Source organism: Haliotis rubra, unplaced genomic scaffold, assembly GCF_003918875.1.
Source record: "Haliotis rubra isolate DU_JTF1 unplaced genomic scaffold, ASM391887v1 Scf599, whole genome shotgun sequence".
Lineage (NCBI taxonomy): Eukaryota > Metazoa > Mollusca > Gastropoda > Lepetellida > Haliotidae > Haliotis > Haliotis rubra.
Window position 1 is genome coordinate 278,027 of NW_025767300.1, and position 19,340 is coordinate 297,366.

The window sequence follows — 19,340 nt, forward strand, 5'->3', positions numbered from 1 at the left end:
ACAGTATGTATCGTGATGCTACCTTGACAGTGTGAGTCATCACGATACACTGAAACCATGTTACAGTATGTATCGTGATGCTACCTTGACAGTGTGAGTCATCACTGTACACTGAAACCATGTTACGTCATCACGCATACACTGAAACCATGTTACAGTATGTATCGTGATGCTACCTTGACAGTGTGAGTCATCACGATACACTGAAACCATGTTACAGTATGTATCGTGATGCTACCTTGACAGTGTGGCAGTATGTATCGTGATGCTACCTTGACAGTGTGGCAGTATGTATCGTGATGCTACCTTGACAGTGTGGCAGTATGTGTCATGATGCTCTATTCATATTGTATCACAATACAGTGTTCCTTAGTTAAAGTATTGTCTATTCATGATGGACAGAGGAATGAAAAATGTTGATGAAAAAGGTGTATATTGGTTTGGGACAGCATCAGAACAATCTGAGACTGATCAGATTCCTTGTGAGCCAAAACCACAAACATCAGTACAGAATGAAATGAGTCTGGTATTATTTCAGCCTTGAATGTTACCAGATCTTGATTGAATAGATAGCATGTCATAGATCGAGGATGAGTTTGTTAATTTGGCATCACATAGCTTATGTTTCTAGACTTGCCTACAAATATGAAAAGTGACAAGTGTGGACTGGTTGAAACATTTGCATCAGTGGAAAAGGATGATTCTAACCCAAGTAATGACTGAAAGAATCATAGGCTGTATATGTACAGTTTCTGAAATCTCATTGTGAACATGTAACCCTTGTGAATGTAGATGCATGGTGCCCAAGTCGAGAAAGCTACTGAAACGGCCGTAGGGAAATCCTCCCTTGGCATATGGGCAGAGATATGATTGAGCGTTAAGTGGGAATATTTGGCACCCTCTGATTCAGTTGACTGGTGGCCGACCCTGAACTAATCATCTGGTGTTATTCTATCAATCATGGTGGATGATGAGGACACAGCTCCTAGAATAAAATGTCACCAGTGGCTACCAGGAAGAACTGTCCGTTCTACATGGGTAGTAGAAGCAGAACTTGTCTCCAGATCATAGGAGGGATCAGCCATTTCAGTGTTGGTGCCTTACATCTCCAGCTGGACCTTCACATATGACCAGTGTGGTAGAATCAGGCTATCAGATACTCTCCATGGGCGGATCCAGGAAAAAGGGGGTTCAGGGGGTTTGTTTCCTCCAACGCAAAAAAAATCTTCAATGTGGTCTTAAGTCATTTTCGGGGGGAGGGTGTGTCCGAACCACACATTGTGTAATAACATTGCAGGATGCTGGATGTATGATTACAGAAATGGTTTACAGTTATGACATCACAATGCTAATAGCTCTGACACAATGGTATTAGACCTTGCTTGACTCACGGAAAGCTGAGAGTCACCACACGGTAGGCAGGTCTATCAATTTATGTTGGAGAGTGATAAACAGAATACTAAACTCGCTTCCGTGAAATGCCATTTTTATAAAACTTGTGAAAGATTTAGTATCAAATTCACTTTTGCTCGTTTGATGCTAAATCATTAACTCGTTAATAAAAATGGTATTACACGGAAGGTCGTTTAGTATCCTCTATATGTCAAATATGTCAAGTAAAAACAGTTATGTATGCCAATATGCTGTTCCAAGATGTGTGGGTGGTGTGGTAGCCTCCACAGGTTTCACCATTGATACTGGAGTTCTGATGTCCCCAGCCCTGATATTGCTGGAATATTGCTAAAATCTGCATAAACCATGCCCACTCACTCACTCACTCACTCACCCACATGAACTGCAGAGTACAGCTTCACATCCGATACTTTGGTCTTCATTGTCACAATTTTTATTTTTCAAGGAAACAAATTTTGATTTGCAAATTACGAGAAAGTAATAAAGTTAGTATACACTCTCAGTATTCAATGTCTCGATGGTGTATTTAAAGTAATATCGCTTATAATTGTTGCTGTCAATGAAGTGATAATCAGTTTCATGTAAAAGGGTTGTCCTTGTTGAATACCTCAAGAACCGAGGCACTTGTCAAGGCATGGCTCCTTTACATGTAGCAAGATTCCAGTTAAATGTTATATATCATAGTGCTGAGCCCCCAGGACAGATTCACAGCTCTTGTGAGGAGTCATCATGGAAATATTTGATGAGTGTCATCGGTAGATCTTCCCCAAGCCGAGGCATATGAGGCACCTTATTCCTAAATCACTTGGTTTCAATGGCATGATTGATAGATACCTTCAAGTACTGGTTCACAAACATTACTGGGATTTTTTTTCCTTGTTTAACAATATGATAAAGTAAATGGTGAATATTCAAACTGAACAGGTATATTTTGAAATTCATGTCAAATTATGAAAGTTAAATTTCTGGTACTGATGATGCCTATATCCTTAGGGTACCAAGATGCCAGGAAAGGAGTTACATCCTTGACCTAGGTAATTGGTGAGGTGAGCAAATGCTATAAAAGTAGCCGCCCCCGTGCCCCACAATGTTTCAGAGGTACCATCAGTAAATGTGACAAACAATGAAGCCAGTGACAATAGATGGGACCTTTCCCATATCTTTCAAAAACTACTAACATATTCATTGATTATGATAAAAAACTACAGATTGCTAAAATCAGTGTATCTTTTGCTAAATAATATTGGTCAGATAATTTTCCTTTACTCCTGTGTGAGAAACATAAAATATGAATACACAATTCCAAAACATAAAATATGAATACACAATTCCAAAACATAAAATATGAATACACAATTCCAAAACATAAAATATTTTGTGCAGCAGTATTTGTAACTTATTGAAGTATGCGAAACATATGTAAGGTATGCATTGTTCTTTCGTAAATTGCTGATCAATAAACTGAGTTCATCAGAAACAATCACACATGTTGCCAAAATGGAAAAGTTTGATTTTGAAATTACGAAAAAAAATAGAACTCCATTGATTGATATGACAGGTGTTAAATTTATCACCAGCAGCTAAAGGCTGAGGGATTCCTAATATTGATTCTGTTGCTTGACTTAATCTCACATCGCATCTGTTGACTTCCAAGCAGTTGGATGGCTCTTTTATACCATTGTGATCGACAGTCTATGTTTGCAATAGTTTTGTTTTATGTGCCAGAGACAGTGCTGTTAATTAGCATCAGTCTGATGATTGGCTATAGCTGTTCACAATGGGACAATTAAACTACTGCGGCTGTAATTGATATGGATTGAATTGGCACATATTGGCAAGAATTAAGAATCAGGGGAAAAAAAAACAACCAACAGTTTGACTTGATTCCTAGAGTTTTCTTGAATATGTTATATATCATGTGAATATCCACTAGTTGGGCCCTTGTGTTGGTTGCTGATCCCAAATTAATTATGTTTCGTACAAAAAGAAATGTCCACGTTAAATTAATACGTCAGTGTTTAATGGGTGCCTTGTTGTATGGATTTACAAGCATATGTATTTAATGGTATTATATGAAGCAATAGTTGATCACAGACTATTAGTACTGACTGCCACAAGTTTAACTGATACCTGTTAAGATGTAGCTGCATGGTTCATTGGCTCTCAGTTTAGAGAACATATTAGTCTGCTTTCAGTAGCTTGTAAAGGAAATACTAGTATTACAATGAAGGATGGGCGCAGAAAGACGCTATTTCATATATTGATCGTGTTGAGCGGGTAGGAGTGCAAGTTAGTGGGATTAGATCCATGTAAAACAAGTTGGCTAGATTGAGACAAGACAGTTTACAGCTCATGTTTTCTGTAGCATGGAGCAAAGTACAGAATATGGAATGTTTGTTGCTGCATGTATGGCGTAGGAGGGCAGGTGTTCTTTCTGCTGTAGTTTAAGATTGCCTGGGAAGATTAAACTCATACACTTAAACTGCTACAGTTAGATGAATATTTGTTGTCCTCCATGTGGCTTGGCTGTGGAATCGTTGAAAAGAAGATTTGTGAATAACATTGTTTTGGTTGTGAAATGCTCGATGTTGAATAATGGGGACATCTTTTTGTTTGGATATTGATATTATTATCAATGACATCTTTCAATCTTTCCCAACGTCATGGCAGTATCAATAAAAAAAAATATTCAGTTTCTTTTACTACTTATTTTCACTGCCTGAAAATGATTACTCTTATAATATTGTACGAATATTTTGAATGTGATTCATTCTTTTACTCCTTCAACAAAGACAGTTGTTGATGAACGATGTTAACCAACTGGAAGATGAAAAAAGGTGTTGTTTCTGATTATCTGATGAAATTATAGCTACCTGTTGAATCCTGCCTACAATAAAACCAAGCTTAATTGCAGGTAACAAAGGGAGCCCTGGCTTAATGGGACTGCCATGCCCCTTAAATATGCTTGAAGGAAACACCCCCACAGGCAAGTGAGAGACTCTTCCTTGGTGAAAGTCACAGGTTCAGATTTACTGTTTCCTTGATATTATTTTCCTAGAATGACACATAGTGTTTGAAGAATGTACAGAGAATGAAATATAAATAAGTGTATGTACATAAAATTGTGAAAGTAAAATTTGATAAGGAAAATGAATTACCAAAACAGTTTCTACTGTAGGATGTAGCTTGAGCATGAACTGAACGAATTGTTGACCAACTCATAAGTTAGTTTCAATATATCCTAACAAATTTTTACATTAAATAAATTATGATCAACCTTTACATAATTTTATGATTAGAATACCTTTAACTGAGGACAAGATAACCCTGTCATAAGATTCATGTGTGTATATTGATATAAGATGGAATGAAATGTACTCTTGAATAAAGGAATCGAATGGAATATTAAAAAAACATCATTTTGATGACAAAGTCTTTTAGTAAGATAAAGGCATAAATGTGAAAATACCTGTGTTGAAAGCAATGGTACCCATGACAATTTTTGAAATTAGGGCTTTTCAGCACCAGTAAATGAGTATGTAAGTAGCATTAAATCCAGCCAATTATGTGTGGAGTTATGCAAGAAGCCGGTAACAGACCGTTGTGTTAATCTGGTGCCAGGTTTTATTGTGCTGAACCCCAGGGACAACTACTCCTTGTCACAGATGGAGTTGCTGGTCCTAGCTCAAAGTTCAAAGAGATTGAATTCAGGTATGGCCCAGATCCTATCAGCATGAGACCTTAGCTCATGGATTTGGTTGGTCCCAGGCCTCCACGCCTGATAGTCGTCCATTAAGCGAACTGCTAGCTCTGCCTCTCAGCAGAATACCATGTGACAAGCCGTTTGAAGCACCTCGATTCATTTCGGGACTCGTCAGCTACCTGTCTCTTAAGTCCGACCGTCTCTCTCCCTGCCGGCCTGGCTGCGACAACAATGGTTTATCGTTTATCATCCTCAGTCCACACACACGGGGATAGGATTCGCTGAGACCTCTCTGATTAAAACTTTCTATTGTGCAGGCTTGGCAGCAAGTGGCCTGTTGAAAGACTGCTTATTCTTTTGTGGGGACTTTTTTAAGTCTTTGGATCCAGACTTTCTGTTGACATGCTCTTGTGATTCTAAATATAGAGCCATTGAACTAGTATTGACTAAGTGGAGAGGCTCCGTGGCACATGTTGGTACGCCTAAAAGAGATATACACTTTTTACCCGAACATATTTATGAAGCATTCTGTTCAGCAGTCGAGGCTCAGTTGACGTAATCAGGTAGCACAGGAAAGCGGAATCGAGTCACGGTCATAATCACAGGTAGCAGGCACAGAGGCAGCAGACGGACTTGCTAGCAGACGACACTCTCTCTCTCTCTCTTCATGATGGTAAGTTTAAATGTCTTAAATCTTTCTTTCCCAGTTGGTATTTACTGTTTGTGATAGTGGTTACAGACACTTTTTGAAGTTGTACAAGTTAAAAGGAATTTGTGATGTGACACAGTCACTTTCTTAGAATGATGGACTCAACTCATGGGACACTCCCACCTGTACGGCTCTCCTGTGTTGCCTCACTATAATGCCCTCCAGTCAAGCAGCCACTGTCTTTGATCTTATGGCCCTTTGTTCTACTGAATTGTGCTGGTTGCCTACTGTCTATTCTCTGGTTTATTTCTACGTTTATTCCCTATGTTGTATGTAGAGCTCTGCCACTTTTGTCTTATAATGAGGCAATTGGGTGCATGTATGATGCTATGTTTGCTCGATGTTGAAGTATCAATGTCATTGGATGAAAGGGCAAGCTACAGGTGTATTTATTATAAGGGGCACCTGTTGTACCTGCTGAATCTTGTGGGGGCACCCAGGTGCTCCAACATTTATCCACCCTATCAACAACATTACCAGGAAATATGGTCGCCAAGCATATTTTATGAGTTAGTTTCTTGATTTCTATGGTTGCCTGCATCTCAAATCATTATCCATTGAGACGCCTGAAGGGAGAAAAGTATTTGATGGGAATTTGAAATGCTGTGACTCAGAAGTAATGGAGACCTGACCTGGTTTCTGATAATACCATTGGGAGTACCTCCTGGACTACCCTGTGGCAGGCTGATCTCGGTTGACTATCGTCATGCTACCATCTCCTCTCTATGTTCAGTCTCTAGTAGGCCCTTCTCATTCCCAGGCTTACTGGCTGGCTGGTTGGCAGAACGGCCACTTGTTGATACCAGCATATTTGCTCTGCTATGATAGGAACAAGTTATTGATTGTCTTTCCTTCACTGCCGTCTAATTCTCATCTGTTAGAATCAATTCTCGCTCACAAAACCAGTTTCATATATACATAGAAATGTAAAGGGGAAAGTTGATATAAGTTGAGGTTTGTCACTGTGACATGTGTTTGAGCCAGCAGCCACGGGACAGACAGCCGGTGGGAGGAGGAACCTGGTTATCACTGCTACCCCACCAACAAACAGGCTTTAATTCCGTCTCCACAGGAAAAGTGGCTTTGTGTGCAGCTGTTGCAAAGCAACTTGAAATTATTCCAGATTTTATATTGAGTTGAGAAAGTAGCATATGTTGCCATGTCTCACCAGGCTGTCTCTGCCAGTCTTAATGCCATGGAGGAATATAGGGTAGCCTAATTACATCCATAGTAGACTCGGCATTAGCACATGGCACCATCTAGCTCTACCATACAATGTGCTTTAATGGTCATCCAAAGATGGGAGATTTTTCGAATTTTGAGTAAGTTAACCTGTTAGATATTAATTTTGTTAATGTAATATTTATATTTATTATTGCTGAGTTTCGGTCTAGGGCCCAGTTCCTCAAAGTGAGCATAGTGCTAAGATGATTGTAACTCCCATGCTTCAACATAGACTTACAACTGTCGTAGAGCTAAGATTATCGTAACTCCCATGCTTCAACATAGACTTACAACTGTCGTAGAGCTAAGATTATCGTAACTCCCATGCTTCAACATAGACTTACAACTGTCGTAGAGCTAAGATTATTGTAACTCCCATGCTTCAACATAGACTTATGACTGTCGTAGTGCTACGGGAGCTTTGTGGAATGGGGTCCAGGATAACATCGTCCAAAATGATTTCTGTGACCACATGTCCTTACTAATTGTCATGGCCCGTAGCAATGTTAATCATCAGTATTCTATTACCAGTATGTCAGTATAACCTGTTACAAGATTTCATCCCATTTATCTTGCTTTCCAAGTTTTCATAAAATACTCTTAATTTGTTGATGTGCTGCCACTTGGTAGAAGTAAGCCTTAGTCCCTATGATATACAAGTGTTTGTGGCCTCTCCAGAGTGGACTGCAGGTGTGGGTGGCAGGTATGGGACCAGTGTATTGGCACACTGACTTCAGCACAGGAGGTGTCCCTCTTTTATCAAGGACCAACCTTAGTTCCAGGGACTTGATAGATAACATTGTTGTCAGGTTGTCTATCCTCTGTCTGTTTATAACCTGAAGTCATGGAATTACTAGGCATTCTCTTCTGAAGGCAGCTTGTAAGGGTCATGGAATACTGCATGATGCTGTAGTCAGACTTTCCCAAGCCTGAAATAGTTTGGAAAATAGAAATTAGTATTATGTCATGGAGCAGTCTTGGACAATAACCTGTTTATGCCAATAATTTATTTCCTTGTGAAATCAGTGACTGGAAAGTACAGAAAGCTCCAGCATCGGCCATCAGTGAACTGTTTTTAGAATTCCCAGTTTGTTTACAGGGAACTAGAAATAAAAATACAGGACTTCTGTTTTTGAAATCTCTTATCAGTTTAAATAACTTTGGGATGGAATTTGACTCAGTTTTGCCTAAAATGTTTTGATTCTACTGGCTCAAACATGGCTCTTTTTTAAGGTTGTTTTGAGTAGGTCTAAGTACAATAATATTGACAATTATGGCTGAACTTTCTTGATCAAATAGAATTTTGCATGACCTAGGCTTCAGCATAGTGGCTGAAGTCACAGACTATTTACTGAACGTTTGGGAGTGGATGGTTCTGACATTATTTATGAGTCTAGCTTTATATATTGTATGTGGAAACTTGGACTTTATTCTCTTCAAGAATCAACTTCAAGAAAACTATTGAATCATTTCACAGTAGTAGTTGTTTATGATCAAATGTTTGTGATGTTGAGTGTGGACCCAGAGGGATGAGCTCCTCCTGCCATGTGGTAGTCAGGAAGGGCATGGGGGAGTTATCTGTGCATATGTAATTACTGTGGCAGGTTCCAGGGACTTGACTTCCATGATAAGATAACTAGTAGTGCCTCTAAATCTCATGATTTCCTGTATTGCAGCCTGTGAAATATAGTCACGGAAATATTTACTCTTTAGGTAGTCTTTTCCCTGTTTCCTACATGACAAATCATTTATCAGTTTCTGCATAGCAGAATTAATGACATTGCAGGCATCACATGGTACTGCTGTTTGGTTAAGTCTACTGCTGTGTACTTTACAACAATTGAAACTGCTTTGTTGGTGATAAAAATGTGATATTTTCAATCTATCTTCCTTCTGATAGTTTTGACTCACCACAGTTATGCATTTTACAGACATATTACTTTGGATGAAGAAAAGAAGTAGATTGAGTCACAACAGAAACTATCTACTGGGATTTTTAAGACTACTTTTTTATGATAATATGTAATTGAATTTCGCTTGCAAGGGGTACCAGTGTGTCTGTCTCAAGGATATCTGTAAACACAAAAAGTTGTCTGGGAAGCATCTCCATACACACATTCATTTAGTGAAAGTTAGTGTTAGTTTCAGTGGTAACAAAGTTTATATCATGTTTGAGGTGATCAGTAGAGATGGATTAGAATAAATATTGAGGCACTACAAGCTGGGTAGAGTTACGTAACAGGGAAGGGGTTAAGTCTGTACATCCGAGAATGTTGTTCAAACAGACTAGCCACTTGAAGGAGCCAGTTTGTGGGGGAGAGAAGGAGGGGTTGGCAGTCTCATGGCTTCATGGCCATTGTAGTGAAAAGGAAACAGATAAGAAGACTTGGGTCATGCGACTCAATAACCACCAGTAGGGTCGTCAGCATGCATGTTTGGTGGGACAAGGGATAAAGATAGCACTTGGTGCTCTAGCAAGGAAGTGTGATGGCCGAGATTGAGGTACCATGCTGGGAGAGTACAGTAATCAGGGCTGAACACAACACATAAGTCTCTTTAAGTCTCTTGTAGGAATCTGTTGTAATGAGAGACATTTGTGTGGTTGTAGTTCAGGAAGGTGTCCACTCAGCATTCACATCCTCGGTGAATAATGCAAAGTTGGTGATAATAACATCATTTTACACTCAGACCCTCAGTCCGGATACTTGGTTATTCGTTTTCTGAAGTATTTGAAATGTTCTAATGTAATGTTTCATGGAAAATTATTCCTGTGCCACCTGGCAGTTGGAAAAGATTCAAGACATTTTTGACATTTTAGTTTCTGTAACAAAGATATGTTAAGAAATGTATGGTTTCCATCATAAGATTGGAAAAAATTCACTTGATGTCACCATTTCTACTGGTGTTTTTGTGTGTTGGGGTTAATATTGGTAGCATGTTCAGTGGGTTGTCAGCAATAGGAGCGTGGACGATTGATGTCTTCGTCAGCAGACGTTACCGGGCTGCATTATTAATGTACCCGACTCTATTGCATAATGAAACATTGTTTTGTGTGTAGTGCCCAGCCAGCTGAAATCTTTTGTTTAATGCAAATGATGACAAAATTTATCATAGGCAAAGGGATTCGCAGGTCTATCAATTTACATGTCAAAGGATTCTTGGTAATGAAGTTTAGGCGTTAAAAGGGCATGAACATGGATGACCAAACTGTTGATATGTGACCTGGTTATGAACATATTAATCATAATGTATGCTGAGGAGGCTATTAAGGAAGAAGGTTTCAATGTCAGACATGACAGACTGAGTTGTCAGAATAGAAACATCTGTTTCTATGTATCCTGTAGTCTACAATTTAATAGATTTAATTATTCAAACAGATACTGTGGGTGTCCATCAGAATGTAAATTACCTGTTTATGTTCCCAATCAGTATACGTAAAGGATGCAGTATCCTATATCCTGGACTTGCATAGAATAGGCACTGATATTGAACTAAAACACAGGGGAACATGTTTTGTCTACATCAGTGCATATAATGATTACAGCAAATGTCTAGAGAGATAAACAAGATAGGGACACTTGAGATTAGACAATCAAATACACTTCTGTCCTGACTGAGGCGATCAATTGAATAAACATAAATATCTTAAGACTGGCCTTCAGGTAGCGTATATTGGCTGATAGAGCATGTGTAGGCTCAATATTGGTTTTTCCTCATCACCTCATCAAAACTAAGTCAAGAAATTTGAGAAAAAACATGAAAAAAATATCAGCAAAATGAGTCATCAAAGTTTGTCACAAGTGGGGCAAAACATACAAAAATGCCCCAAAATGTTTTTCAAATTGAACAGATATGGATCTGTTATGCATGTTACATGTATTTATTTTGTTCTACTAGTTGAAAGACTTATAAATATAAATAGGGGTGTCTGCAACATACATGATAGCCCAGTGACCAGTCTCCCATGATAAATGACAGGTCACTTAGTGTGATGATGTTGATGTGTATTTGACAGACTGTTCAGTTTAAAAGACAATTTATAAAGGTGAATAAGAACTTGTGTAAGCTTCAAGGACACACCATGTCATTGAATTACTGTTCCCAGTTTTAGAGATGTAAAATGTTATTTTGAAACAGGAGTGTTTCAGCCTCTGGAAACCTTGCAGTTGAAATTCCATCCCAGATTGTGGATGTGAAAATACCAGCTATTTAGGAGGGCAGTGAATACATTTCCCTGTTTTTAAAGCAGCACCTAGGATAGAGCAGAACAATTGGAACAATTGATGGTAATGTTACATGTGACAGTGTTCAACATGAACATGATCCTCTGCCTGTATTTCTGCTCACGTAGGGCTCCGATCTGGTTCTGCAGACTTTGGCTCCCCAGGTCATCCCAGCCTGTCACAGGGAGAACCACTGAACTTTACTCATGGGCCTGTGTGGGACGCCAGATTAGGCACTTGCTGTTTAGCATACTGCATTGTTCTATTGTTACAAGGGTTGTGGAGGTATTCACTGAGTGGCAGCCGCCATATGATACCCCGCTCTCATGATTGTTTTACCTGGCTAGAAACTAAATTAATTTATACTTTGATGTCATTGAACAATAGAGCTTTACTCTTCTCGTCTTGGATTAAGATGCTGTAGAAGCTGGATGGAGAGGGATAGTTTCCCATTTCTTGTAGAAACATGACTTCAGATCGGAAACATATACTACTTTTAAGGAAGGAATGTGTGTGTAAGTTCAGAATTAATCCTTTAAGAAACACAAATTTGTATGAACTCTTCACGTTTGACAAATAAATTTGGTGTGGTTTCATTTATGAAAGTTACACACATCTATCTTTATTATGAAAGTGTGGAAATAAGTCAAAACAATTTAATTCTTGGCATGAATGACAAAGGTGGGTGGACTCATTCTGGAAGATGTGCTAAATGTATTGGTATGTTTCTTATCTCAATGAGAAGTGGAGCATCATTACACCCATTAAGCCACAACAGTAAATCATCAGGCAGAGAAACACTGCCTCAGGGTAGTTGATTATGTAATGCTATAGTGGGGATGGCAGCAGCCATTGCAGATAATCACACCGGCTTAGCTGGCCTCAACTATTGTCCTGCCCCTATTGCTTTCTATTGTTTTACCTTTATTGACTTACCTGGAATCCTCACCTTAATTCCCCAGGTGCCAAACTGAATCTTAATGATGTTTATGGTACCTATTGTTTGAATACTACTACTAAATAAGGAGTCTGTACTTGTTGATGTTGTTGATGTTTGTTTAGTTCATGGACGGTGTCACTTTTCCTGATATTGTGCCTTATAAAGAGGACACAGAGTTGAGGGTTATAAAGAGGACATGGAATAAGGAATAAGCACGACATTCACAGTGCTCAGACTCAGATGGGATGGCAATACAAGGAAGTGAATTTAACCACCTCTCCAGGGCAGTGCTATAATGAAAGTGTTTTGATGGCCATGCTGCCCTGTGACATGGTATAAGGAGGGAATGCTATATATGTCTCCACTACAAAGAGGATGCTTCAGGGTTTATATATAGACTTTAAAGACTTTGAATTCTGTCATGTCCTAGAGGATTAAGGCAGCAGTCTGATTCCCTGTGTGAGGCATAGAACAGGTGCCTGGCTCTGCCATACGCTAAGCTTGGCGAACAATACCTGGCTCTGACATTTCCAAAAAACATGTAAGTACTGCTTCTTAAACTTTAAAACTTCTTAAAGTATTTTGGTAGAACTTTAAGGAAATGTCACTTTCTTAAGTCTTGGGCCTTGGATTTGGAGAGGAACGTTTAAAGAAATAGTTAGTGTGTGTATGTGTGGTTTCCTGAAGAAAGTTTTTGTTGTCAGGGAGAAATATGTATGGTGGACCTCTGAGATAGAGTTGCTGCTTATACAGCATTCCAAAATCTGTTATGGCATTAGGGATGGTGTTCGTGGAACGTGGTGTCACTGTACACACTTCAGTAGATAGTTGGTTGATGTAGCTTCATGTTAGTTTTTCAGTTAAGTCACTGGGAATATGATTGTATATGACATGCATTACATGCGATATTTTACAACTATAAAGAGGGTGACACTGTTAATATTGTTTAGTTTAATATTGTTGTAGCTCTGTAGAAACAGTTTTAACAGTGATGCTGTTTTGTACTTCTTTATTCTTTCAATGCAAGGATTTAGTATAGATGCTTGACACTTGTACAGAAATATTTCACAGAAAGGTTAATGCAGTCAATATCCATTTAGTCAACTGTCTTCTTTATATCTACCAATGTTTGTCATCAACCATATCTGCTAAAACATAATGAGAGAATGAATAAACCTTGATCATTGTTATTTTAGATATAGTATTCTATATTCTTCATGAATATACACATTAACATGCTCTATAAGTTGAACTTGAATAGTGCAGATTGGGGTGGAACATTCATGTGTAGGCGTCCTAGTAGTTCAACCTCATGTATATGGGTGTATTTCTGGATGTCGCCTCCTCACTGTTTAACCCTCTCACCTCCATTACCGGCTTTAACCCATACATTGAGGTGCGATATGGCTTTGCTTTGCTCCCTGCCTATGAAAGCAGCGTGAAGAACAAGACAAGTTACATATTCTCAGTTTCCAGTATCTTTTCCTGGTTTTAACAAGGAAGACTTTCTCTCTGGCTCTGTCAAAAATGTTTTATCCTTTGAACATCTTTCCTACAGACAAGCTGTGAGTTTCCCGGTATTGGTGTTGATGCGACTCACTAGGTGGTACTTGGTGTACATGCCAGATTCCTTCAGCGACATGACCTGCTTCCTTATACACAGCATCGATGCATGAGATACAGGAAAATATACCTTATCCCACATGACTAACATCATGTAGGCAGAACAAATAGTCAAATAATACTTGCACTGTACTCAAAGAAGATTGAAATGGTTGTGTGAGTGAAAATAGATCCCAGTATCCGTGACAAAGGTTATGCTGGAGATAGTTTCTAGTTTGTGTTCATGTCAAGTAATAGCAGTCCCTCAAATCTTGGCATCAACATTATGTGGATAAATGTATTTCACAAAAATATATTCCTGACACAGTTAATTTGTTTGTGTGTAAGAAATGCAATGGGTGGTTAAGCCAGTAGATGTGCTGTTCAACAGTCATGTTTGTGTCAGTATTGGATGATGTTAAAGAATTGTGGTCTGTGTAGGGTACGTCCTTGTGCCGTTGATGAATTGGTATGGTACACACAGACACTGCTGATTCATGGACAGTTTCAGTGTGGTACAATGGCAAGGCTTTCTGAGGAAAGATATGTGACTCATTTGTATTTGGTTGATTGTGATCGGCACAGATAAGACTGAGGAAAGAGATGGCAATATAATAAATCAGAACTTCAGGTTTATTCAGAACTAAAATTTCCTCGGCACTTATCAGAAACCTGAAACCTTACGGGGAAATTGAAACAAGGATACTACTGCATTAGCAGAAAATACAAAGCTTAGTCAGGATGAATGGGAATCTAAACCTGATTAGATATTGCTTTGATCTGATTGTAGGGAAGCTCTTCCAGTATGGAAGGGAATGGACGTGAAGAACTCCAGACTTATAGTTCCACTTTATAGGGGATCATTTGATTTCATGGGTTTTCTTTTTTGTGTGTTTTTTTTTTCATCTTTATTCACATACATATTTAAAACCACATTAGATTTATATTATTTGAAAGTGACATAAATATGGTGATGTATATGGCATGTTGGATTTTTGGGAGTGCAAGGTAGGCAATATTGGTAGCCTAGTTATTTAAGCCCTGTGATAGCTTGTCTGTGAACAGGTAATGCTATCAGATTACCGGAACAAGGTCCACTCTGTATCAGTTCCCGAACTTCAAGATGGCCCTGGTCAGACTTGGACTGTGGCATGTATTATTTCTCTGCCAAGTGGAGATAAGTTCACGTGGTACCACTTGATGTGCTTGGCCTTGAGCAAACATGCTTCTCAGCCCGAAGTCAGATTAAGCAAGGCTTACTGCTTTCTTGTTTGATCGATACTAAGACTGCAAGAGTTACCTCCCTTCCTGTTTTGTGCCCCTGACACAAGTTGATGTTTTGATAGAGGTGACTGAAGACTCGCTAAATCAAAATAAAATAACTTTCTTGTGAAATTGAATATACTAATTAGTTTTAGAAAAATATAACATTTATCTGCAGAAGTTTTGTTTGATATCAGAAATGACTGATCGTTGCCTGAAAGGTTATTCAAATCCCATAAGGTAGTAACTGGTAACTTTGGTAGACAAGTAACTATACATGTGATTATTGTAGGGTATTACTTTTAGTTTTCTTTCGTAAATATGTAAAGTGTAACCAAACTAATTTCTGTTGTTTGCTTTCAGGGTGCCGCCAGAAGCCCAGATCAGAGGGGGAAGCCTAGTCCAAGATGGAGGACAGTCATGATGCAGGAGCAGATGCCAGCACAGATGATGTAGAAATATCTGCTGCAGCACCAAAAGGCCGAGGGAGATTGAGAATCTGCAAGCAGTGCAAGTTCACCTGTACAGACTCTATCGAGTTCCTCCAACACCAGACAAAAGCTCACGGTGAAGGGGACGATAGTCATCCGTCGAAGAAGGCTGCACTCAAAGTGGCAGCCATAAAGAAAAGAACTTCCAGAAGTGAATCTGAGATCTCAATGGAGAGCATGGCCTCTGAAAAGGTTAACGGAGAAGAGGTTCAATATGCTATGGAGATGTACGATGAACCAGAACATGAAGATGATCGGCTGATCATTGCAGAAGAAAATGATCAAACTGATGGACAAGACCCTTCTTCAGTAACACCAACCCGATGTGGAAATATTCAAAACAGGACGTATGTATGCAACGTGTGTGAGTTCACCTCCACTAGTGCCAAAACATACCTGCACCACCAGAAAGATGAGCACAAGTATGACTTCACCATATATGAATGTGACATTTGTGAGTACGCAACCAAGTACAAGCAAAAGCTGCCCCGACACCGCAAACTTCACTTCTCAGGGCAGGAGGGTATGCTACTGCAGAACAGCACTTTTGAAGAAACTCCAAATAACTCTATCCTGAATCATAGTCAGGAAGAAGAAACCATTGGGGAGGAAGATGACGATGAAATAGATGATGAAGAAGAAGACTCTATTGTCACTGTCATTCCACAGCCTGTCATTGAAGTCCCTTTTATCCCGGAGAAAAAGAAAAAAACTCGCCAAGAGGTGGACCCAGCTAAATACTTCGAGGTTGTGGATGACACTGGTATAAAGTATGCCTGCTCCAGCTGTGGGAATGTGTACAAGTGGCGCAAGTCCCTCAACAAACACTGGAAAGAAAAGCATGGAGGAGAGGTGCCTGACGGGAGCAAGAAACCACCTGGTTTGATGTATCTTGTAAATTCAGGTAATCACACCATGTATGGCAAGAGACGCATCTACAGCAACAGCGTTCTAGCAAGCATGCAACAACCATCAACTGCCAAGTCACCCTCCGTGTCCCAGTCACCAAGCCTGGTTCGAGCAGAAACACCAGTCAGCATGGGCTCATTGATGAATGGTCCCTCGCCAATAACATCTGATTATACTGAAACCACTTCGTCACATCCTGTCGTCTTCCCCAAATTCATTGGTCCTTTTGTGAACAACACCACCCCCTCAGCTTACACACCACAAGCTGCTACCTCGATACAAGATTACGTGTCTGCTCATATTCAGAGACAAAAGGAAGAGGTTTTGAGTTCCAAGAGGACCCCGAGGTCACCACAGTCTAATTCAGGGTCACAAGAACAACCTTTGGACTTTTCCGTCAGAAAGGATGATAATCCTACTCTTGATCCCAGCTTCTTCAAAGTCAAGATGGAACCTTTATGGATGGGCGACGAAGATCCAAAGGCTTCCCTTAATGATGAATCAGGCAAGAATAACAATGCCATTCTACAGTGTACCAAATGTTCCTTTGTAGCTAAAACATTGGTCGACTACAGCTCACACATGACTTTGCACCTCAACAGGCGGGCTTTCAAATGTGCCGTCTGCCAAGAACATTTCAATGGAGTTGAAGATCTGAACAAACATTTCCTTGATGAGCATGCAGAGAAAATCCAAGAACACAAGGATGCCATTCAGAAAATCCCCCATGGCTTGCAGCAGACTTACCACTTGCTTAAGATGCCACTGGATGCCATCACTCACCTCTCATCCCAGGATCTTTCCTCCACTGATTCCAAGCAGTTGAAGTGTAACATGTGTGACTTTGTAGCCAAGTGGCCCGCAGAGCTCCAAAAGCATGCTGTGTCACATTCAGAAGAGCGTCCGTTCATGTGCATGGTCTGTGGATCAACATACAAATGGAAATGGGACCTTGTCAAACACTTTGAGAAGAGTCACCACACCCTACCAAATCCTTACAAGAGACGTGAAACTTTGGGAGGAGGAGCCAGCAAATCTAACAACAATGACCTGAACCACATCTCTGCTGATGACAGCCTCCTGTACTCTTCCACTGCTGATGATTTGGATGATCTGGCCTTTATGCACAGGGATGGTGAACCAATGTCCAAACGCAGGCGGATGTCCGACTCTGATATGCCAGAGTTAATTCCCAAACCGAGAGATGATGACCATATTGCTGTATTTGATGATGGCAGAGACTTGGGCATAGGTAAAAATATACTGGAAGCTCCATCACTGTATGCTGAAAGACCCTCGTCATTGCCTAACAAGTTAGACTCTTATGGTGATCCAGACAACTCTAACGATGAACACAGCACAAGTTCCATCAAGATTACTAATGTGCAGTCCCTGTACGATGACGAGATGGACTACATGTTGTATAAGCAAGATGCTGACAATATGATTAAACGACCAGTAGCAGAAGAAACACAGAAGGCCATTGCTGCAACAGTGCGGCAAAGATTGAATAACATAGATTCGCAAAAGGTCCTGCAAACTGACATGAATTCCAACAACATTAATTCATCATGTGCTGATATCCTGTTGCCATACAAGTGTCCCAAGTGTGAGTATAGAGCAAGGTGGCCATCGGAGATCACCCAGCACATGAAGAATCACTCTGACGAGAAGCCATATCACTGTCCTCGATGTAATTACAGGAGCAAGTGGAAGTGGGATGTAGTCAAGCACCTTAAGCGATGTGGTGGTGGAACAATTAAAGATGTCATCGACACTTCTAGAAGCATTGGCAGTAAACGTATAGCTCCTCCCAATGTCACAGTCCTACCTGAAGGCAAACTCCAACAGCAGACGCCCCAACCTGTTGCTTACCTCGTCAGCTCCAACAACACTGATCATACAGGAGGGCAGGGAGCTGTCATTGTACCGATCATGGCCGGCCAGTCACAAGGAGCTCCACCTCTGATATCTGCAAATCAAGGGAACACTCCAATCCAGCCGAAGCCAGTCAATACAGGATCTAGTCAGCAAGTCAAACAAGGCAATAACTCTCATTCATCCAAGCAGCCTGTATTCAGAAGCCTCATCAACCAGGGTCTGTATCACTGTCTAGAATGTCCTTTTGTAGGTCACAGCCCAGCTGAACTTAAACGCCACTCTGTGCTTCATTCAGAGAACAAACCCTTCACCTGTGGGACCTGCGGCTACAGCTCACGATGGAAGTGTGATCTCAAGAAGCACATGAGAACCTACAACCACTTTTCCAGCCAAGTGTCAAGATCTCCAGGGCTTAATGGAGATGATTCAGGCCATACAGATAGTGACGAGCCTGATCGTCCAGAAAGACAAGTGTTCACCTGCACTAAATGCCCATATGCTACTACTAAACATCATATCTTGGAAACTCACATGAAAATCCATAGGACGCCATCATCATCTTCATCATCTCCTGCCAAGTTCAAGTGTAAGCAGTGTGATTTCCAAGTGAATGATCTCTCAAATTTCCTCCAACACAGAGTCACACACTCCAATCAAAATGCAGCCTCTTCTGCTCAAGCCTCTCCAAGTCCATCTGATGCTCAGAGACATGAAGAAATTGACGCTGCCCGCCTAAGCACCCGAGAAAGGCTATGAAGAGGCTTCAGTGCTCCAAATGTGACTTTGTATGCTCCAAAAGAGAAACCATGGAAGTTCATGAAGCTGAACATGAAAAAGAACTGAACTATAAATGTTTCTATTGTGACATGACCGTGAATGATAAGGAATCGCTGCTTGACCATATCAGTACTCATTCAGAGTTCAACCCAGACGAGTGGGAGACATTTTTTTATGGAAGACGACCAGTCGGAAGAAGAGGATG

The 19,340-nt window shown here is 40.2% G+C and overlaps 1 protein-coding gene across 1 annotated transcript in view; it reads left to right on the forward strand.

The window, feature by feature from the left end:
• LOC124255230 overlaps window positions 1-19,340 on the forward strand; it is a 40,454-nt gene that overhangs the window by 13,631 nt on the left and 7,483 nt on the right. The window contains 2 exon segments of the mRNA XM_046689074.1: window positions 15,441-19,088; window positions 19,091-19,339. Coding sequence (XP_046545030.1) covers window positions 15,485-19,088; window positions 19,091-19,339 — 3,853 coding nt within the window. The 5' untranslated portion in view covers window positions 15,441-15,484.